Raw genomic sequence first — 23,423 nt, 5'->3', positions numbered from 1 at the left:
TATTAGAATCCATCATTCATTTTTTCTTTTTTGTGGAAGCCTTTTTCATATATATGCTTTTATATGCTACATATATTTTATATGTTACATATAACCATATACAATAAAAAGCATATTTTGGTAATTAAACAAAGTCTATGCTGTCTATGCCGAAGTTTATAGGACTTTCTCTTTAGAAAGACTTCCTTGGACCTGGACATAACCTTTTGATTATATGGTGATCTTCTAATGAATTCTAAATGAAATCTTACCTCTGGTCAACTCTATATTTTTCTTAACCATGTAAATAATACTGTACATTTTGATGTCCTTCTTAAATAATCATTAAATACTTCTAAAAGCACTGAAATGCTACTACAATACATTAGTATTGTACTACTGAAATGCTACTACAAATACAGTATTTCATAAATAAAAAGCAATACTAAGCTAAACATTTAGAAATTATGGAAAATTTATCCAAATGAACATAACAGTTGATATACATGTAAACACTGATTTTGCACAAGCACTGTTTTTGTCACATGATAAATATAATCTAGACTACTTTTCTTTGATCAATTATAAGCACTAATTAAATCAAATCATCTAAATGATATGACCATAATTTGATGCACTAATGTCACAATTTTGGAAGCAAATTATTTATAATCTAATATTTTAACATCAACAGAAATATTTTAGCCTATATAAATACAGCACATAACTGGTGCTATAAGGGGGAAATTATGTACTATATTGGCTGTACTCACATGATACTTCACACACTTTCTTAAATATGCATATGAGTGAAAAATGAACATTTCACAGGTGACTGACTGCCATAAACTATTCATATTTTAATTTTAATATGACTAAGCCTTTTTATACAATTACGTCTTTATAAAATGTCAGAATTTATCTCATTGCCATTTTAATTATAGGTAATACAGAGGAAGTTATTGACAACAAATAGTATGGCCTTAGTATAGTATATATGTATGTACATACAGATGGTAGATATATGATAGATTTAGAATACACATTACTAAGAATATACATATTACTTAGAATAAGTTATAAGTAATATATATTGTGTTGAGGCTTTAACCTTACTTTCAGTGTCAATATGTCAAGCCTACTGGACTACATTGATGTTAAAATACCCTGAAAAGAGCTTTATTCTTCAGTTTTGACAGATAGACCTCCACCTATAATTCTACAAGGCCCAGCCAACCAAACGCTGGCAGTGGATGGTACAGCGTTACTGAAATGTAAAGCCACTGGTGATCCTCTTCCTGTAATTAGCTGGTTAAAGGAGGGATTTACTTTTCCGGGTAGAGATCCAAGAGCAACAATTCAAGAGCAAGGCACACTGCAGATTAAGAATTTACGGGTAAGTAATATTGGACTTGTACTTGCATTATCATCTACACATAAGTACTGCTCTATGGAAAAACTGTGTAGTGAACTTAAAATCTTACATCGCGGTATAATTGCTGTACGTTTAAAAACAGTTAATGTTATTACTCATTTTAAAAACGATGATTTGAAATTAGAGGAAAGGTCACAGTTTTTCCGTTACTCACACATTCATAACAGAATCTCGAAACTTTTATTCCTGCATCCCATTCCATATGTATACAGCCAATAAACCTAGAAATCTTAAACACATAACATTAATACGAGTAGTAGGGTATCGGAAATGACAAAAACAACAAACGCTTCTGATTTACTTTCATTAGCAAAAGAAATTGCAAGGAAATGTAGATAAAGTGGCTTGGCCAAAGAATTGAGTAGAAGAAAAATACAGAGATGACACTGGGTACATAAAAGGCGAGTTTGCCTGGTTAGTGGAAAACCTTAGATTGTAGGTTGTGTAGTTTAGATTTAAACCCATGGAAAGAACAAGGCATTGGTGGTTTTTTACTGACGTGTACATGATAAAAAATGAGCATTCCTGGCAACTTAACAAGTCAGTCCTGCTTCAGGAGCAACTCAAAATAAAATGTCTACTTCTGAATATTGTATCAGTTATCTATTATTATGGAACAATATGAACAAAAATATAGTGGCTAAAAGCAACACACATTTATTACATCACAGTTCCTGTGAGTTAGGGGCCTAGGCATGACTTAGCTGCGTCTTTTGCTTCTAGGTCTTACAAGGCTCCAGTTAGGTGTCATTTAGAGTTGCCGTCTCATCTGAAGATTGACACAGGATGGATTTGCTTCCAGTCAACATTATTCTTGGTAGCATTCAGTTCCTTGGGGCTACTGGACTAACAACCTCACCTTCTCAATGGCTGTTGGCAGGAGGTTGCCTTTAGTCCCTTGCCATCTGGATCTTGCCCATATGACTACTTGCTTCCTCCAAGTCAGCAAGGAAGAGAGTCTCCTAGTAAGATGAGCACTACAGTCCTGTGTAACAAATCACAAACATGACATACTGACACTTTTGCAATATTATATTGGCCAGAAGGGAGCCAGCAGGTCCCACCTACACTCCAGGTGAGGGATTTCACAAGATACAAATACCAGAAGGATGTTATCATGGAGGGCACCTGTCCTCTATCAGTACATTCAACTCGTTCAACTAGGTATTGTAAGTCCCTTCCTCCTACCTGCCATGTAGCAAGTGCTATGCGAAAGCTGTTGAGTATATTTTACTAATTGCAAGATTGGGGATGAGACCCAGAACTAAGGTAGATAATGTAATAGTGCATGAAGAAAACTTCAGTGGAGAAGCAATCTGTAGAATCTTGTGTCCAGGTAGAAATTCAGAGCCAAGATGAAGAGAAACAAAATAAAACAGCATTTTAGAATTTTCCCATTCTGCAGCTAAAAAGAAAGGCAAAAATCTTTAACTACGCTTATTTCCAAATGATCACAATTTGGCATATTCTTTTATGATGGGAATATATTTACAATTATATGTTTATCTGATTATCACTATATCATACAGACGTATATCACAAAAGAAAGTGACTATTTTTGCTACATGCACACACATGCACACATAAGTTTTTACTTTATATATATAATATTTATCTTTAATTTTTGAGATACAGGCATTAATTATTGCTTTAAGTAGAAAAAATGCTGCCAAGTTGAGTTTAAAAAAGTAAATTAATACAGATATTTTGAGCCTGCCTTTTTATTGATTGTAAATTAATTGTTAACCTTCTTTGAACAAAATGGAAGTTATTAAAAAATTAATGCCAACTCTCTTTGCGTAAACACTTTAACCTCTATTTCTGGGCTAAAGGCAGACTTGGGCCATAGGGGTTAATGCATTTTCACTGTATCACTGAATTAAAGGGTATGCTTGAGTAGTCAAGATTTCTAGTAGTGTTTGAAAGAAGCAATTAAAGGTGGGTGCTTGATGATGTCAAACAAACTTTGAGCCCTCTGACAGGCTTCTGAGTAGTCTCTCTGAGATGCCAGCTCCTGAGGGCTTGTCTGCAGCCAAGTGCACAAGGAGAAAAGGAGATGATGGAATTTGCCTGCACATTAATCTCATTTTAAAGCAACTTATTAAGGGTAAAAGGACAAGGGTGGAAAAGATGAGAAGCACTCCTGACCAGAAAAGACATTATTTAAAATTAAAGGAACAAAATTAAAGGAATAAAATGTGGTGATGATGATAATACTAAGAGTGAGTTTAGCAACAATATGTAGGTTTATGAGGAACCCAAAAATGAAAACGTTGTTCTTTCCCTATAACATGACTGTTCTTAAAGGGAGACAAAAGTGGGCTTTCCAATAGTTCACTCATACAGTCAAGAGAGTTTCTGTAGGCTGTATTCCTTTGTGTCTCACTGTTTTCTTTTCAGTACTTAATGCAAATGAAAAAAATAATGTGATGAATACTGTGTTCTTCTAGGCCAGCTAATTGGTAGCTGAATCTTTATCTTTTGAGAAGTAGAATATTCCAGCACTCATTAAAACATACCTACCACAGCTAATGTCATACTTGTATCTCCACACAATGACAAGGAGATGCAGTTAAGAAGCATTACCTACATACTTTTCTTTTAGCATTTGCAAGTAATAACAAGTGCTACATTTTAGTTCAACAGCTATAATAAAATGCAAATTCTTTTACTCTTTCACAGACCATATTCAAATGAACATCCCATTAAAATCCAACCTCGGCTCATTATATTTAGTTTGTGAGTGATGCTTCTTAAATGCAAAGATTTCTAATGACTATAATGTGTGCACAGCCACATTTGAAAGAATGGCTCTTTCTACAATGGCTATCCCCATCATCCCTCTGTGTAATAGAAGACAATTGTACAGAGATAATATGGCAAAGAATGTCATGCCAGAGCAATTTGAAACTTCAGTTAAAATACATAATGGCATTTAAAATCAATTAAGATAGTGAAATGGCAGTAACATCCAGGCGCTAATGATTTACCTGAGAATCAATCGAGAAGGCTTGACTCATCAACACACTTACAGTCTGAACCCAGCAGATATAATATTCCATGAGCGACTATATTTCATCAACAATTAGACTCATGTTCATCACAGAGTATTAATTCTACATCTTCTGCCTTGTCTGACTTTGTTTGGTCATCAGTTTCTCTTCCCAGTGTGTCTTTACCCCTAAATTGACGAGAATGAATGTTGTTTGCAGTATAAGCCATAAGGCTTGATCACACAGAATTTTGGAGTTGCCTCTTTTATTGATCTTGGGGCTTTATTCAAAATATCATCATAGAATCTTCTGCGTTTTGCATTTGTAAAAGAGAACTCTTGAGTATATTATCAACTTTTTCTGAAAGTCTTTTGCCACTCTTCTGTGAATAGCAGAACCATTTTAAGTGATCGATGAAATGGCAAATTTTAATTATGATCAAAAAAAGAGTTATGGATTATGATATTTTTATGTTCTGTTTCAGCTTGAAATTGTGGTCACTCCATAGCCACTTTTTTTTTAATGATACTTTATTCATTGTTCCACTACTGCAATTTACATATAAGTGAATATTGAAGTTTTTAAATGAAGAAATTTACCTTAAAAACATTTCTTTTTCTGGCCGGGCATGGGGGCTCACACCTGTAATCCCAGCACTTTGGGAGGCTGAGGCAGGCGGATCACCTGAGGTCAGGAGTTCGAGACCAGCCTGACCAACATGGAGAAACCCTGTCTCTACTAAAAATACAATGTTAGTCAGGCATAGTGACACATGCCTGTAATCCCAGCTACTCGGGAGTCTGAGGCAGGAGAATTGCCTGAACCTAGGAGGCAGAGGTTGCAGTGAGCTGAGATCGAGTCATTGCACTTCAGCCTGGGCAACAAGAGCAAAACTCTGTCTCGGGGGAAAAAAAAAGTTATTTTTCTTCTTCACTTTTTTCCATGTCTTTCAAAAGAAAGAAAGTGTGATCCCTTATCGTCTTATTGCTTATTTACTCGGGTACGTTTTATTCATTGAAACATAGTTTATTTGAGACAGAACAGTTTGGCATTACTGCTTTTCTGGAGTTTTGTGAGATTCTGAATGAGTTCTGTTCTGAGTCGTTCATAAACAACTTAGATATAGTAGAGCCCCACCATAAAATGGAGTTAAAGAGGTAAGAGTATTATCACGGAGGAAGAAAAAGAGAGGGGCAATTTTTTTATCAGACAAATTAACATTGAAGTGCATAAATATTATTTTAAAAGCCCTTTGGATCAATGTTATGAGTAACATTATATGAGTTTATTTCAATATTTTATGTATACATATGATTGACTCTAATGCATAATTTAGAGAACAAAATGATACATCTAATTTTAAGAAATTAAACATTGCCTGGCTGTCGTTGAGTAATTATTCTACAAATTGACTGAAACAATTTAATTGTCTCCCTTCTATGCACACTAGATTTCTGATACTGGCACTTATACTTGTGTGGCTACAAGTTCAAGTGGAGAGACTTCCTGGAGTGCAGTGCTGGATGTGACAGGTGAGGACTTTGTGAATTAGGAGAAATCTTGAGCCCCTTTTAGTGATAGCTCAATATCAAATAATAAGGGGAGATCAAAGTGATTCACTGAATGTAAATTTAAGTCTTTACATTCAATGCCATTTTTTAATTCATGCATGAATTTGCACATACCGTTACATTTGTGGGATTTAATACACTTGTCCTTGATAACCTTGTTATTTTATTTCCTCTGAAGTGTAAGGAATTCTAATGATCCTGTGTAAAAGCACAGCTTGCTTTTATTAACATGTAGAAGAAGCAAATATTCACGTACATACTTCTGATTCATGGAGATGAATTTCTCACTGTCTAGGTCAAGTCTTTTAGTAGACTGCTTCCTTCTTTTAGGCAGTATTGTCAACTTATGCAGTCAGGAATGAAGTTTTTTCTGTCTGTCCTCTATAGAATCTGGAGCAACAATCAGTAAAAATTATGATTTAAATGACCTGCCAGGGCCACCATCCAAACCGCAGGTCACTGATGTTACTAAGAACAGTGTCACCTTGTCCTGGCAACCAGGTACCCCTGGAACCCTTCCAGCAAGTGCATATATCATTGAGGCTTTCAGGTATGGGACAATTCCTTCTTTCTCCATTGGGTTTTTGCTTTAGCTCCTTTATTCCAAAATGTCACCTGAACTATCTTGCTGTTTTATTAAAGACATGTCCAATCAATGCATTTTAAGAATTGATCTCTTCTTTCTGACTTGATTCAAGAACAGAGTTAATTTTTTTAGTTTACAACTTAATTATAAGATTTAAATATGCATTATTCATGCCTAGGTCTATGGGGATCCAGTCCATAACATAATCACTTAGCTCCATTCTTTACCCAGACCATTGTAGGGATTTAAGGTGAGAATTTAGGCATCTGAACTGGGTAGAAAATAATTTAATTAGGCATAGGCACAGGCACTTTTTAAAGTTATGCGACATTGATACAAGCAGGGGACTCTGGCATTTATATTCCTAATAATTAGGGCAGAACTTAAAATAATCCCAGTGTTTTTATACCATATATTACATGCATATATTAGATATGCCTGAGAGAAAATTAACAACAATAATTAATAAATTTATTCCATGTGCTTCTAGTCGCTTAATGGAAAAGATGTTTCCACGTATTATCTGAAATAATTGTTGCCAATTTAAAGATTTAGATGTAAATTAGCAAATATCAGTATAAAATTATGAGAATTTGATAAAATGCTTACACAAATGGTAAAATATGCTTTCATATTCCCTTTCAAATGTGCTTCTATGTGGCAATATAAATTTTAATGGATAACCACTGTTTTTTTTAAACATTAGGATAAATGATCACTTTCTTATAAGGCTTCTGTAATCATTATTTAAGGTAATGCTAGGTACTTAATTTTCAAATTTCAAAATACTACGTTTCCATAATTCTTATGCGTGGACAGTTAAGGATATCAGAAAAATAAACTGACCACCCTGAAAATTACATTTTCCCCTTCTTCTGAGCAAAAGTGGCATTTGACCTTAGACAAACTGTTCTAAAATGGCATCCATCTGTGGCTGGCTATAAATGGGTCCTCACACACAAATTCAGAGAGATTTCACCATTCTGAGATGAGAAATCACAATACTATGTAATGTACAGTTTTATGAGAAATGTAACCAAGGGAAAATATTCATTACCTGCTTCCTCTCTTCTTTTACAGATATGTAGTTTTAGAAGGCTGTATTATAATATTGCATGTGGAATTGATGCAAAAGAAAACACACCTTGTAACAGGAAAATGTATTGGCATAATTTACTCTGTAGTCCATTTATTCTTTCTGCAGGTTAATTCTTTTCAAGGTATATATATATATACATTTACGAGGACCATACTTATTGTATAAACTTGATGTTGTGATCTTGGCCTCTGTTCCTTTTACAGGTATTCATTTAGTGGGCTGCTGTGCATTAGCAAAGGGCTGTCACATCTCCTGGGCTGAGTTTAATTTTGTTGTGCATGGCACTTTCGTTAGGTGGGCTCGGCTTTGTTGTTGAATAAATTGAAATCATCCAAATGTTTCATTTATTGGGCTGAACACTTCAAGTGTTGTGTGTGTGTGTGTGTTTAATTTTCAGCCATTAACCTTTGTCATTGATACCCAACTCCATTTCCAATCTCCAAATGACTGTTCTTTAAATGAAATTTCTGCTCGTGTTTTAGCCAATCAGTGAGCAACAGCTGGCAGACCGTGGCAAACCACGTAAAGACCACCCTGTATACTGTAAGAGGACTGCGGCCCAATACAATCTACTTATTCATGGTCAGAGCCATCAACCCCCAAGGTCTCAGTGACCCAAGTCCCATGTCAGATCCTGTGCGCACACAAGGTACTTTCAATAGCTGTCAACAAGACTGGTTCTAGGCGGAAACATCAGATATTTAAGAACAAGGGGATTGATGAGGAAATATAAATGTGCCTGCATTGCTTTGTATGATGGCTCACTAGGCTTTATCCAGGGAAGGAGAAGGTAGCTTGCTGTTTACCTTGGTGAGATGTGTTCTCTTTCTGGAGTTTTCGAGTTTATTCAGCAAAAAATAAACAAAATAATTGGGTACCTCTATGTAGAATGAATTCATTAAATTAGAGCTTCACTATATTTCAAAGGGAGGAAAATATTTCTCCTTCTTTAAAATTAATTACACAAACAGAAAAGTGGTCTTTAATGAACAAATACCCAAATAGAGGTATAAAAATTATGTCCTATTGTTTCGGAATTCTGTTTTTATAGTGCAGTGGTTCTCACAATATGGTTCCTGGGTAAGCAGCATCTGCATAGCCTACAACTGTTAGAAACACACATTTTCAGGCTCAAATTCAAACGCTCTGAGGTTGGGGCCCAGTGTTTGTTTTAACAAACCCTCCTTGTGATGCTGATGTATAAGTTTTACAACCACTGCTACAATGAATTTCGTTAAATCAGATGTTTAAAGGAGCAATTTATTACAGAAAGCAGGAAATCAAGTTTTCTTTCTAAAGAACTCAGTTCTTTCGACTATAATGTAAAATACACACAGAATATTAACATAATTTCAAAATGGAAGATTTCATAATTTTATCCTTATTGCCTGTCTCTTCAAACTGAGAAGTCACTGGAGTCTGAGGTTTAATATACAATGCTACATTAGTTTCCCTTCTGACAAGTAGGTAAAAGAAATTAATAAAATAGAAAGGGTAATTTTATTATTTGTTATAACCTACTTCCCACAGGGCTCTTCAGAAAGGGTTAATTATTTCTTATTTGTAAAAGACTTTGAACAAGATATAATTCAAAGTAGTATTTTTATGCAATGAAAAGCACCATACAGCCATAAAATATTATTATAATTACAATGTAGTTCAGTGATAGTACCTAGCATGCTATTATAACGGAGAAGGGCACCTGAAAGAAATCGAGTGAAATAAAGTCACCACGTGACTTTGTAACGTTGCTGACATGATGACAGTCAAGGGAGGAGGGAATGCCATTTTGCTATTGTTCTCTGAGCAGTAATGTGATTAATTTTCCATGATGATAAAGGGCCTGTAGGTAAAGAACCTGTCTCTTGAGAAAGAAAAAGCACAACAAGGAATTTGAAAATCTGAAATTTGAACCTAGTTGTATTTTACCTTCCTTAAATCCGATTGCTTTTTACTGTGTTTGAATTAAGTGTGTAAATTTTATTATTGAACTTAAAATGGAAGATGTGTACAATTTTAAGTCAAGAAATTGTAGTACCGTGATCATTTATACCTTTGTGCATAGAAATAGTTTTTGTGTGTAGCCAATGAAAGGTAGAGAGAGATCAGAATGGGAAGATATTTGGTGTGATTGTATCTGGCAGACCTTTTTGATCATTCGATAACTATGCTAGTCACTAAATCTTGACTCATAAAATAACTCTCAGTGAAAAGGTCAAGAAAGATTAATGAGAAGTTGTTTGTGGTCTGGTTTGTTCCAATGGAAAGAATATATAGAGTGAAAGACTTCTGTGCTCTTAACAAATACTTAATAGGAAAACCCATGTGTTGTGTCTGAAAGTCAGGATTATTTTTGGATACCACACTTTCAGCAGCTTTGCAATCTGCAAAGCACTTCGTCTTTTTCAAAGAACACTTTGCACTGTGAACTCTTATTTTTCAAAGGTATTAACAAATAGAGAATCTAGAAATCTTTTATTTCATTAAAAGTACAAATACTTGCATTATCAACATCAAAACAGAACATACATATATAGGCATAGATTAATGTTATTCACATAAAGGGACTTTTTTCCAAATTAAGTAAAACTTCATTTTACTGTTTATGTTAAAAATGAAAAAAAAAAAAAGTAGAACTGGAAAAACATTACCTAAGTATTATTCTCAATTATTTATGACCTAATTTAAGTTAGTGCTCCCAATTTAAGTAATAGCTGAGAAATTTTCTTAAAAATACTTTTGTGAGAGTGCTCATGCATTGTAGCCTGAGATAATAAGAAAAAACAGGATTAAGAAAATAAATAACTTTAAATTGGACTTCCTTTCTTAAATATAGTAGTTGGAGAAAAACAATTCAACAACATTGTGTACCAGTTTAAAAAGTTAATCTGAGTATGTGTAAAATTCAAGTTTAATATCAATTTGATGGACTTAGCTGCCTATAATTTATCATTTTTTCTTAATGGACACAGCCTATACTTTATCCTTTTTTCTTAATGGACCGAGAATATAAACCATCGTATAGAGAAATAGAATAGTACTTAGGAGACTGATGAATAAGGTAGCATAACAATATGTGACTGAGGGTATAATATTTTAAACATCACCTTTCTTTCTTCCCTTCTCCCCACCACTATTCCTAAAAATGGCTGCATGACCTCGTGTCAGGTATTAGAGTACTGCTCAAAATGTATTACTTTAGAACATGTTATCAGTATGATAACTATTTCTGTCAAAAGTATCTTTGCAAATTTGAGGAGCTGTTTCCCCTCTTCCCCCAACTCTATTTGCCTTTAATGACAGAATTCACTTTCCTAGTCCACCATTACTTCTCCAACCATGCTCCCAGACTGAAGTAGGTCAAGGAGAAAACACAACCTGCAAACTGGAACAAGGGATTAACAGGTCCCTTACCTCAGTCTTTAGATATATTCCAATTTACAAATCCAGAAAATCATTCCATGCACCAACATCTGTACAAAGCTGATCTTTCTAGAGATCTTTCTAGACTTCTGTAGAGAAGTCTTACAGCACATACTTTATCCTTTAGTAAGAAAATAAGTGATCTTATACAACAGTGTGTCTGCATTTGAATGCGGATGAGGGATTATAAATACTCTTTTATTAATATATTTTTAATAAAGATCAATATCATCTCTCATTATGTCCTACCACAGTGGTATATTTTTATATATGGGCTTAAATGCTTTTGTCACAAAAGAGTTTTAGTTTTGTTTCCCTGTAATTAGTTCTAAAGACATGATGTTGATTTACATAAAATAAATTGTAATTTTAATAAGAATTTTTAAAAATTGGGAATGATTATCTTATCTAACTGCAGATATCAGCCCACCAGCACAAGGAGTGGACCACAGGCAAGTGCAGAAAGAACTAGGAGATGTCCTTGTCCGTCTTCATAATCCAGTTGTACTGACTCCCACCACTGTTCAGGTCACATGGACGGTAAGTTTTCAAAGGCAATATTAATAGTAATCTCTTCTCCTTAGGGAAAGCAAAACATGGAAAATGCAAATGAACAAAAAGTGATAATAAAAATTCTCACCATTTAAAATCAAGGTGTAATCAATGACAGTAAAGAAAATCAACAAATTAAAAAGTTACTAGAATAAACATAGTAAGAATAGATTGATTATTATATAAACATGGCATATTCTGTCTTCTGAATTTTCGAACAGCTTTCTTGTGATATAATTAACATACCATAAAGTGAACAACTTCATGATTTTTAGTGTATTTAGAGTTTTAAAATTATCACCAAAATCTAATTTTAGAAAATTTCATCATCCCCAAATGAAATCCTGTGCCTGTTAACAGTGATTCTCTCATTTCCCCTATCGTAGCCCTGTGTAACACGAATCTACTCTACGTTTTTGTAGATTTGCCTATTCAGGACCTTTCATATGAGTACGCAATATATGGTCTTTTGTGTCTAGCTTCTTTCTTTCTGCATAATGCTTTTGAGGTTCATCCATGTCGTAGCGTGTATCAGAGTTTGTTTCTTGTTGTTATCAAATAGTATTCTATTTTATGGATACTTCACATTCTGTTTATTCCTTCATCAATTGATGGATGCTCGAATTGTTTCCAGTTTTGTCTATTATGAATAATGCTGCCGTGAACATTTGAGTACAAGTCTTTGGGTGGACACATGTTTTCATTTATCTTGGTATAAACCTACAAATTGTTCAGTAATATTGGTAATTCTCCATTTAATATTTTGATGAACTGCCGAAATGCTTTCCAAAGTGGCTATAGCATTTTCTATTCTCACTAGCAATGTTTCAGTGTTCCAGATTCTCTCAAATCCTTGCCATTTTTTTCTCACATCCTTGCCAACACTTATTATTATCTGCCATTTGGATTATACCCATTCTGGTGGGTATGTAGTAGTATATAATTGTGGTTTTGATTTGCATTTCTTTAATGACTAATCATGTTCATCTTCTCATGTCCTAATTGAACTTTTTTTTAGAGAAATGTCTATTGAAACTCTTTGTCCATTTTTGGACAAAGAGTTTGTCTTCTTATAGACTTGCAAGTGTTTATGTACTCTATTTTGTTTGTCTTCTTATTATAGACTTATAAGTGTTTATATAGTCTAGATACAAATGCCTTATCGGATATGTAATTTGCAAACATTTTCTCCCAGTTTGGTTACTGTAGCCTTGTTATGTAGTTTAAAGTTGAGTGGCATGAAGCCTCCTTCTTCCTTCTTTTTTGCTTAGGATCGCCTTAGCTATTCAGGCTTTTTTTGTTATTGTTCCATATTGTTACTCCTTAAAGCAAACTACATAATCAGTCAAATTATTGGTTTATGAGTACAAAATTGGGTTACATATATTTTAAAAATAAGACTAAGTTTATAATGTTTTACGAGTAATTATGATTATTTAGGATTACACTTATTCCAGTTCTGACATAATTTTGCATAGATTTATTCCATTTTCTGCATATATTGGTTTCTATTCTTCTGTTCCCGTGAAGGGAACACAATTACATTATCATTTTTACAGTGGCACAGTAGGGGGTATTATCTGCCATGCCTTTTCTATCTTTCAGTACCCTTGAGTAGATACACAACTAACAAAGCCAAAGGAACATTGTATTTTTCACAGAGTAATATTTTTCCTCATTCTCAACTGGAAAAAGTCTTTGTTCTGTTGAAAGTTATAAGGGGGGTTCTTTTAAAAGCTGCATCTAAATGTGGGAATTCTTTGGGTAAGAATCAAAGTCATTATGTTGATGAAGTTAATCACTTTAAAGTCACTGAGTTTCAAGAGTAAATAGCATTAGATCAAAATTGCATGACAGTAGACTGGGAGTTCTTCCAGGAGGGGGACATTGTCTGTTCATCTCTGTACCCCAAGAAGCTATCATTACTAGTTTGCACATGTATCCCCGTCATGGGCTGTAACTTCTGTGAGGCTACAGCCAATTGCTTTCATTTCTGTTTTTTTCAGAGCAGAGTGTCTATTATGAAGTACTCTTTTAATAACTGTTGGTTGAATGATCAAATCAGTTGTTTTCATACATTTTACACTTTTTTTAATAAAAGAAAGAATTCAGTTAATACCACGGCATATTGTTCTCTATGACTTTGTAGTTGCACATGACATAAGTATGCATTTGAAAGAGGTAAATTAAGTGAAATAAAGACAGACTGGGGTGTGTCCAGTGGTCAAATAATTTGTGTAGCTCTTTTATTGGTGTAATATTTTCGATTTACTAACTGCATGTGTTATTTAAATTAACCAAATCTTTAGCATTTGCTTTGCAGAAGTGTTGGGGTTGCAGGGAGAAATAATCCACCATGTGATTAGGTTTTGGGCCAGCTGAGGAAGTTTCCCAGTGGTTGGCAGGATTAATGACCAAAGGCACAAGACATAACTACTCGAGAGACCATTGGCTGTCCCCCTCCTCACGAGGGTAAACTTGAAGCAACAATAGTTAGCAACAGCTGCTTTCTAAAATGGCTGCTTTTAGAATGAGTGTGGGCAAAAATGAGAAGAAACCTGCTGTTCCACAAAGACAAATAGCAATAAGTCACTTACAGAAAAGTGATTATTCTAGCTTTACTTTTTGTCTTTGTTTTGTTCAAGGACAAAAAGAATTACATACTCTTTGCCCATTAAGCATTATTCCACAGAGATTGAAAAGAGTGCTTCGACAAACTAGAATTTCAGAAGTCTGCTAAAACCAGATCAGACCCTTAGCAGCTAAATCCATCAAAGAAAATTCACTTTGAATTTTTGCTTTATATTGAGTTGTTATGTTGTTTTGTTTTGTAAATGGAAAAGGTAAATATGAAGCATCACACTTAAACAGTTTAACTAGAATGCTGATTTTAGGGCCACATATAGGCCCTCTTCATTTTTAGCCTGTTGCTTCCTGAACAATTATGTTTTATCGTTGTGCATCTCTAAAGCCAGCAAAATGCTTTCACTTATATCAGTCATTTGATTGTTTCTGTGCCCTTGAGATATGGGTATTATGTGAGCAAATTAAGTAAACTGAGGTTCAGAAAGTTTAAGACGTTGACGTCTAATTCAAATTGAGACCTATGGCTGGAAGCCTGAAGTTCTCGTAATCATTTTACTTTTTCCTTAAGACAACTCTTTTTTTATTCATGTTTCAGAAAATACTATTTTAAAAAAATATATAAACCCATGAATCTGTGGTCAGACTCTGATTGTAATCAACTCTAAAAGAAAATCGTCTTTCTTATAATCAGAATGTTAATAAAACTTGTAACAAACATATGGCCTAACTTGAAAATGACCACCTGTCAAAATGAGCTCCAAAATTTAGTGGGGTAGAACACACATCCAGTAAAAATCTCACCTATTTTTTTTAAAGTAAATGTTCAGTGTTTTCATTTCTGCTTCCACCTGTAACAACAAATTTCCTCCTGAAAAAAAAAATGCATTGCCACTGCACACAATCAAGTTAAACTATTTAACTATTAAGAAGCCCCATACGATATACTGGCTGACGATAGTGTACACTGAAGTGTGCAAAACAATGTTTTGTAGTAAACATTAGCTTCATAAAGCCCCTAAAACACTTAATTAATGAAAACCAAACATGGATAAAACCAATTTACCCTGATTTACAGACTCCCTTCATCTGGAAACAGCTGCTTAATGTTCTTCTTAAAAACACAGCTTGCTTCTTTCAGTATTAACAAGCTATTATTGTGAGTTATGTCTTCTTTCAGTATATAAATTCACTTAAAGCAAATGCAGAGAAGTTTATAAAATGCAAACTTAATGTTGTTTTAACATATACTGCAGGGGTTTTTTTGAACACTGACAGTTTTGATGAAAGTCATCTCTCTTTGGCTCTCATAAATTTAACTTTTCGCCTCTTGGTTGCCTTATTTCATAGTGTCAGAAAAACTCCTGCTTTTCAAAAAATGTGTCCAATGGTAGAAACATAAACTGGTAGCATCAATGAGGACTTGCCGATCACCGGCTTCCATGTTACACCTGGATTCACTTTTTTTTTTTATCTGACCTCATACAAGTGTAGCACTAACTTCAGAAAGTCTTTGAGGGTGAGAAAGCTTTCAGGTGGGTGAAGGAATTCATACTTGTTGAGACTTATCTGGGAAACTGGAATTAGCCATACATAGAAACACACACACACACACACACACACACAAACACTCTCACTTAATTTAGGGAGTTTTCTTGTTTGGACATTCTCAATATTTCCTTTTGTTCCACTGTATTCTTATTGAGGCTCTGCATTTTTAACTTTCTAAAGCCAATATTTTTAGCTAATATTCATTTGCTGCCCTCAATTAAAAATAAATAAAACAATACTGCAACTAAAGAAGAGATGTTAGTAGTTAATACATGAAAGAATACGTTTTGTTTATAACCTGCTGACAAATTTCAACATTTCAACAGATGTTGAACATTTGTTTATGCTTTTTTTTTTTTTATGATTGTAACTTCACCATGGTTCAGTCATTATTAGACCACTCCTACCTTCTACCTGGACTCCATCTTCTCACCTCAGCTCATGAGGGCAGGGGCTGACTCTTTTCATTGTCCATTTTATCCCCAGAGCGCAGCGGAATTTCTGGCACCTGTGAGTAGGAACCCAAAACATGTGTTTTGAGTGAGTGATGATATTAGTGAATAGACAAAGGATGAGAATGGAAATCCCTGACAAAGGGCATATTGCATATAAAGCCACATAGAAGGGAATTGTTGGATGCAGAAAAAGGGTAAGCAGAGGAGACATAAAGCTAGAGATGTTGGCAGGTCTGGCCTTTGAGAAGCCCTTGTGCTAATCCAAGGAATCTTAATTAATTAGGTTGGTATCTTAGATACTGTGAGGTATTTTAAGCAGGAGAGAGAGTTCTTCCAATCTTCATTTTGGAAACAATCTTGGGAGCAATCTGAACTCTAAACGGATAGAAGTTATTAGAAGCAGAGAGGTTAGCTAGAAAGTCACGACATCACTCAGATGATAGTTATGAGGACAGAAATAGGGACGAATGAAAAGAGGACAAATTCATCGTGATGTCTAAAATACTTTCCTTTAGTTTCAAATGCCCTTTACTATGTTTTTCAGGTTGATCGCCAACCCCAGTTTATCCAAGGCTACCGAGTGATGTATCGTCAGACTTCAGGTCTGCAGGCGACATCTTCATGGCAGAATTTAGATGCCAAAGTCCCGACTGAACGAAGTGCTGTCTTAGTCAACCTGAAAAAGGGGGTGACTTACGAAATTAAAGTACGGCCATATTTTAATGAGTTCCAAGGAATGGACAGTGAATCTAAAACGGTTCGTACTACTGAAGAAGGTCAGTATTCAGATTTCGAATATAAATCAAACTTATGATGAAACCAATTTCTGTTACAGCACCTATTTATTATCTTCCTTAGAAGAATGGAAAGATATCACCTAAAAGTAAACTGAAGAAGTGTTGTTTTCTCCTTTTATTCTGAGAATTCTATAGAATCTGACAAATAGAAAAAAGGACACTAATGTAATTTGAATTTTTCTTAAGTAACCATTTGCACCAAATCTTATGTTTTTAAGTTCACTTGAATTGGATTATTAAATATTCCCCTATATTTTGTGTAGATTTAGTTCATTTGGATCATGAAAGACAGACTACTGGAAATTTGAGAACACAGGCTGTTCATTGTGACTACTCTTTTTTTGTTATGGTTAAGTGTGACATTTTCTTTTATTAGCCACTTTCTCCTGTGGGCACTGCCAGTCAAACCCATGATTTCTAATCAGGAAGGGCACTTGCGTATTTGCAGTAGCTTTCCTCTTAGTGAAGTTCCCTCGTTCTCCCTACTTTGGACCTTTTCTTACCTAAAGGTATGTTAAAGTCAATCTGTGATGAACACAAGCTTTCCACCAGGTCATTTAGTAGTATCTCTTTCACTAAACAAAAGGCTTATAATAAATGTTGTCATTAAAGTTAAAAAAAAAAGGAGATGCCAAATGAAATAAATCCCTCCATTCTGCTTTTGTATTAATTTTCTGCTCACAACTCTTGTAAAAAGCCCTTTCTCTAAACACATTTCATACAAAATAAGAGAAGCCTTAAAAAAATGTATATAGGTTGCCCACGTTAACATCTATGTGCTTGACCATAGAGCTCTTAAATTATACATTTCTTACACAACATGGCAAAAATGTCATCTTCCCATTGTTTTGCAGTGTGGTACACTGGCAGGGGCAAAAATGCATATTTAAAAAGGCATCATTAATCTATTTTTAGGATATGTTGAAAAGTTACCAGTAATTATAATAGTATCTTTTCTCCTTGCCAACATGTTTAAAAATAATAATCATGATCATCATATCTTTATTCATCACTAAATTTCACTCTGTGTTGCAAATTGGTAGTATGAATGAGTGGAGCAGGTAACCTTAACACAGAATGCTCTGTTTGAAGCCTATTTCCAAAATCCATTTCACTGCAGTTAGACTTTTCCTCTGGATTCGACATTTGTTTCTGTGGCTATGTGGCAGTAACAAATGGAACTCAGCTGGGCTGTGTCTGGGAATGATGAGCGGTGATTTGGGTTCTTTCACATCTGTAGAAAGAAGCTGAGTCCTGGAAGAATTGACCTGTCAGGAAGCAGGCACGGTGTTCTTGCTGAGCCAGCAGCAAGGTGAATGGGAAACCCATTCTGAAAGTCCTGGTTTTCATTGCAGTTTACTTAATAACTGCAAGGCTCGTAGACACGTGGTTGGATTTATGTCACCGTGCCATATTGTCACAATCTTTATTGTCACAAAGAGGAATAGAAAAGAGCAGTACTGTGTTAACATGTTGCTGTGTGTGTCCTGTATCTCAATGCAAATATGGCTATACCTAGGTGAAATATGTCATGACATATTTACAAAACATGGGATATCTGCTGTCAGGCTTTTAAAATATATTTTAGGATATTTAGGATAGTTTCAAAAAACTAAACCGTGTAGAGCTATGCAAGCGTTGATGATTCTATATAAAAAGCCATTAATACCACCAAATTATTTGATATTTTAAACTGTCAAGAAGTATGTTATGTAATACTATGACTTTAACTACCCCCACGTTTGGTTTTAATTCGGAGACTTACTGAGAATAGATGAATTTTTCCACGAAGTTATTATTTCTTAGTTCTCAGACACATTAAATGAGAGAAGCGGCCATCGAAAATCAGGAAGAGCTTCTCTCTTGCCTTTTCTCAGTATGGTTGTAATTAGTTTAGGAGAAGCTATAAAGGCAGAGAATTATTGTAGGAAATCAAAATCTTCCCATTTCACATTTAACCCAACATGAACTGTTTTCATTTTTATCATCAGAGTCCCTTGCCTATCCATATAAAATACGTTTTCAATCTTAACTTATGGGTGAATTTATAGCAGTCAATTATTTTTCCTAGTATGGGAAGTAAAAGAAGTTTTTTCTGTGTTGATGACTTTTATAGTTATGTTTCTGTTTTTATTTAGTAAGCACAAACTAAAAGCATACCAAAAAAGCTGTCAATAATGCCACCATTCAGAAATAGCATGTGATAAATACTGGAATATATCCTCTCAGAATAATTTTGATTAGAAGTGGTGGTTGTTTTTAGAAAGACAGCCTATTAGAGTAAAGTTCTAAAATCAGGCACACACCGGCTCGAATTCTGACTTGCTATTTCACTTTCCTAAGTGTCTTACAGTAACCTTCTGTTTCCTCATCTGTAAAACCGAGATAAGAGTTGTTTCTACCTCCTGAGGTTAATGTGAGAATTAAACCTGACATTTAGCTCTGTGCGGGGTGTATAGAAAACACTTATTAGAATGTTAGCTGCTAAATTTATTATTGAGAGCATATTACAAAAGCTGTTGCATTTGCTCTAAATCTAGATATTGTATTTAAAGAGTATTTCTCAAAAAAGCTGTCACTGTTGAACACCGGGTGCATTCAGAACTCCTGGAAGCCAGAGCTGCCTGCATCTTGTCTTTATACTCACATTCTGGAAGTAGCACGAACGCGCACCAAGGCTTACAGTTTGCATTTCTTCTAATTACTTCCTCTACAGCCCCAAGTGCCCCTCCACAGTCTGTCACTGTACTGACAGTTGGAAGCTACAATAGCACAAGTATTAGTGTTTCCTGGGACCCTCCTCCTCCAGATCACCAGAATGGAATTATCCAGGAATACAAGGTAGGACCCGGGTGAAGAAGGGCAGCTCTCATGTAAAGGTTCCCAGAGAACTCTTAGTGTCTCACAAATGAGGAACATCTCTAAAGATTCTCCCATTCAGTTGAAGTGCAAAGTTTTTATTTATATTTCTGTGTGACAGATAATGAAACAAATGCATAGGTATTAGAACCTGAGTTCAAGGTCACAGATCACACAAACCCAGTTGAACAGTTAAACCACACCAGTGAAATGGTTTTCTGTATAGTGTGATTCTACAACCTCAAGGATTTAAAGAGATGGGGCACAGGGTAGGTAATGAAGCCTAGAAAATGGGTTTTATCTTTGTTATTAGAATTCTGCATAAGAGGCTTTAAGGCAGCTGTTTTTAAACCATGTTCTCAGAAAAAAAGATGCTTCGGGGGTTAAAGAGGTGGAGTGGGTTGTGGCAGCACCGACTCTCACTCTAGATGCTACTTTTGTCTATTTATTGAGGTTGTGTAGAATATTTCACCTGAAAAAAGCCACCGAAACAACACATTTTACAAAATACTGACTTACAGAAAAAACAGTTGATTGTCTCATTTTTCAACTGATGAATATTTGGCTGTTTAGAAACATATGTCATTGTTTCATTGCCATCATTTGGTGTTTAACGTAGAAAGTATGTCTAAGTTTTCAAAATAAGATTCTGTTTGTGTTGTGATTAGACCACATGTGAATGAAAAACCCCTCATTAATCTTTGTAAAATTCAAAACTATAATTTATTAATAAATGATCTATTAGTATCATCTATTAATAAATATTTCTAAATTTCTGAAAATAGCATATTCTATACATCTAATACAATACAACAATATAAAACTAGACACCCATTTCACCTAAAAAATTCAGAGTTAGTATTTAATATTAAGCTGAATAATTTTACTTGAAAGTTTGCAGATTAAATTTTATTTCTAAGGAAATATTAATTTTTACATAGAATTTTATTAAAGGTCAACTTGCTAAAGCAAATGAATGGACTAAATGTATAAGGATTTATGTTAAAATGATTTCTATCATGTTGTAAAGACACATGCTTAAGAAACATAAGAATAAATGCTTTTACAATACAATAATTACATAGATTCTAAGATTTTATAAGCATTAGGACATTGTTTTAACAGAGTAACAAATTATCTACTCTGTGTGAGTTTGAGTGTGTGTGTGTGTGTTTTAATGAGGTTAGGAATTTATTTTTGTACCATTTGGCACTAAATATCTTAAATTTCCGTGTAGTTAAATATTGTTACTTTTTTTTACAACATGATGAACTTTTTTTCCATAAGTTGTAAACGTTCTCACTCTCTACAGACTTGTCATATTTTGGTTTCAAAGCGCATATGTAGGTAAGAGCTAAATATTCCTTCACTAAGAACACAGATGTCATATATCAAGAAAAGAAACACATGATTCACAAGAATTATTTTTTACTGAAAAATTTTGGGAACTTACCTGCTCCGAAACAAATCATGTTTTCCTACATATGTGTCTACCTGTAGATTTTAAAATATTGTATTATATGAATACAAATGTGGATACACAGTGGATTTCTTTTCATAACACATTTTATCGGAACAATTTGTATATCCAAGAAGAGGCCCTAAAATTGGATTCCTACTTGAAATAAAAGCCTAACTTCCTTAACATCAATGTCTAAAGATTGCCACCACTTTGTTCTCATGAATGTGTATGTGTGTGTAGATATGTGTTGATCAATATTAGATTTATGGCTGTCAATGTAAATATTGGCTTAATTTCATTTTAGTCAATACCTATAACTTAGGTCAATTAATCTTGTTAACCACTTCTATGTAAGTTAATATTTTCTTAAATGAAATATAAATTACTTAGATGTCTACCTATATACCTTAGATATTACAACTTATAATCACCATATTTTAGTGGATTATATGCATAATAAATCTTGATAAATAAAGCGAGGAAATTATGTGTTTTAATCCATACAAAAATGCCATTTGCAACCAAAGACCACAAACCAGAGGTGTTAAAGAAATCACTGTGCTTTCTAAATTACTCACTATGAGCATTCAGTGCTGAGAATAAGATATAAATGAACATGGCATAGTTTCAGCTTCCCTTATTGTTCTTCCTTTAATACAGGTGCATGTGCACACAAACACACTTACATATACACTTATAAATAAACTGCAGAGGTTGGGCTTTAGAAGATGTCATTTACAAAACTTCTATAAGCCTAGAAGATAGATAGATTACGATTAAAAAATATTTGATCAGTTATAGTTACCAGAAACGATAATATTATATCCATGTGTTATTCACTTTCCATTTCTGTAGATCTGGTGTCTAGGAAATGAAACGCGATTCCATATCAACAAAACTGTGGATGCAGCCATTCGGTCCGTAATAATTGGTGGATTATTCCCAGGTATTCAATACCGGGTAGAGGTTGCAGCTAGTACCAGTGCAGGGGTTGGAGTAAAGAGTGAGCCACAGCCAATAATAATCGGTGAGTATCAAACTATGTGGTCTGTGCTTTAGAATCAGTCAACTGACAAGGTGGATGATGATTTTGCATTAACATACTAATAGTGAACATACACTTATGAATGATAGGGTACACATATCATATTGACAAATGGGTTGACTAGGGTTTTTTACAAAAATACTTGGTGCAATTGATCATGCTCTTAAAAGTCCCGGAGCCTTTTTAAAATTGTAATATTTAAGAGTTTAAATGCTGAAAGGTAGTTTAAAAAGTTATTTTCAATCAATTGCCCCATTAGCAATTTTGGTGCCATTGAAATTAATAAAAATGAGATAGTTACTGAAGAGAGACCATCATGTTTCAAATCTGTATGCTTCCTCGTAGTCAGAGAAATGTCAAAAATTAACAAGAAACAGACCAGAATAAGCTTTGTAATCTAAATATACCATCCCAAAGAAGAAATCCTATTAAATCTAATATCATCATTGCATAAAATTGTTCCCTATTATCATAGATTATGTTCGTCTGTTCTTGAGATGTGTATAAATGGAATCATACAGAATGTGATATTTTTTATCTGGTTTCTTTCACTAAGGATAATGTTTTTGAAATTCATCCATGTATGTATTATTCAGTTCATATGTTTTATTGCTGAGCAGTATTCAATTGTATGAATATGCCATATTTTGTTTATCTGCTTTTCACCTGAGAGAATGAATATTATTGTGTAAATGTGTCCTTTTGGAGAAATACCTAGGAGTCTAATTTCTGGGTAAAAGAGTTGTATAGTTTGAGTTTATGAGAAACTGCTAAACAATATTCAAATTGTTATACAATTTCATACTCCCACCAGCAAGAAAAATGATTTCCAGTTGCTCTGCATTGTCACCAACATTTGATGTTTCCAGTTTTTGTGATTTTAGCCATTCTAATTGGGGTAACCTGTGATTTTAACTTGAATTTTCTTTTGTGACTAATAATGTCCAGCAACTTTACATGTGCTTATTGGCCATCCACATAATTTCTTTTGTGAATTGACCACATATTTGCCTTTTAAAAATTGGGTTGTCTC

At 34.2% G+C, this 23,423-nt stretch overlaps 1 protein-coding gene across 6 annotated transcripts in view; it reads left to right on the top strand.

The window, feature by feature from the left end:
* ROBO2 (roundabout guidance receptor 2) overlaps nt 1–23,423 on the top strand; it is a 635,780-nt gene that overhangs the window by 541,823 nt on the left and 70,534 nt on the right. For all 6 annotated transcript variants that reach the window (XM_032150412.2, XM_032755092.2, XM_032755094.2 and 3 more), the window contains 8 exons: nt 1,170–1,375; nt 5,858–5,939; nt 6,366–6,528; nt 8,146–8,312; nt 11,505–11,626; nt 16,772–17,003; nt 19,741–19,865; nt 22,201–22,372. In XM_032150412.2, coding sequence (XP_032006303.1) covers nt 1,170–1,375; nt 5,858–5,939; nt 6,366–6,528; nt 8,146–8,312; nt 11,505–11,626; nt 16,772–17,003; nt 19,741–19,865; nt 22,201–22,372 — 1,269 coding nt within the window. The remainder of the gene's footprint in view (nt 1–1,169; nt 1,376–5,857; nt 5,940–6,365; nt 6,529–8,145; nt 8,313–11,504; nt 11,627–16,771; nt 17,004–19,740; nt 19,866–22,200; nt 22,373–23,423) is intronic.

This window comes from Hylobates moloch, unplaced genomic scaffold (genome assembly GCF_009828535.3).
Source record: "Hylobates moloch isolate HMO894 unplaced genomic scaffold, HMol_V3 SCAFFOLD_4, whole genome shotgun sequence".
Classification (NCBI taxonomy): domain Eukaryota; kingdom Metazoa; phylum Chordata; class Mammalia; order Primates; family Hylobatidae; genus Hylobates; species Hylobates moloch.
This window is presented reverse-complemented; position numbering and strand designations above follow the sequence as displayed.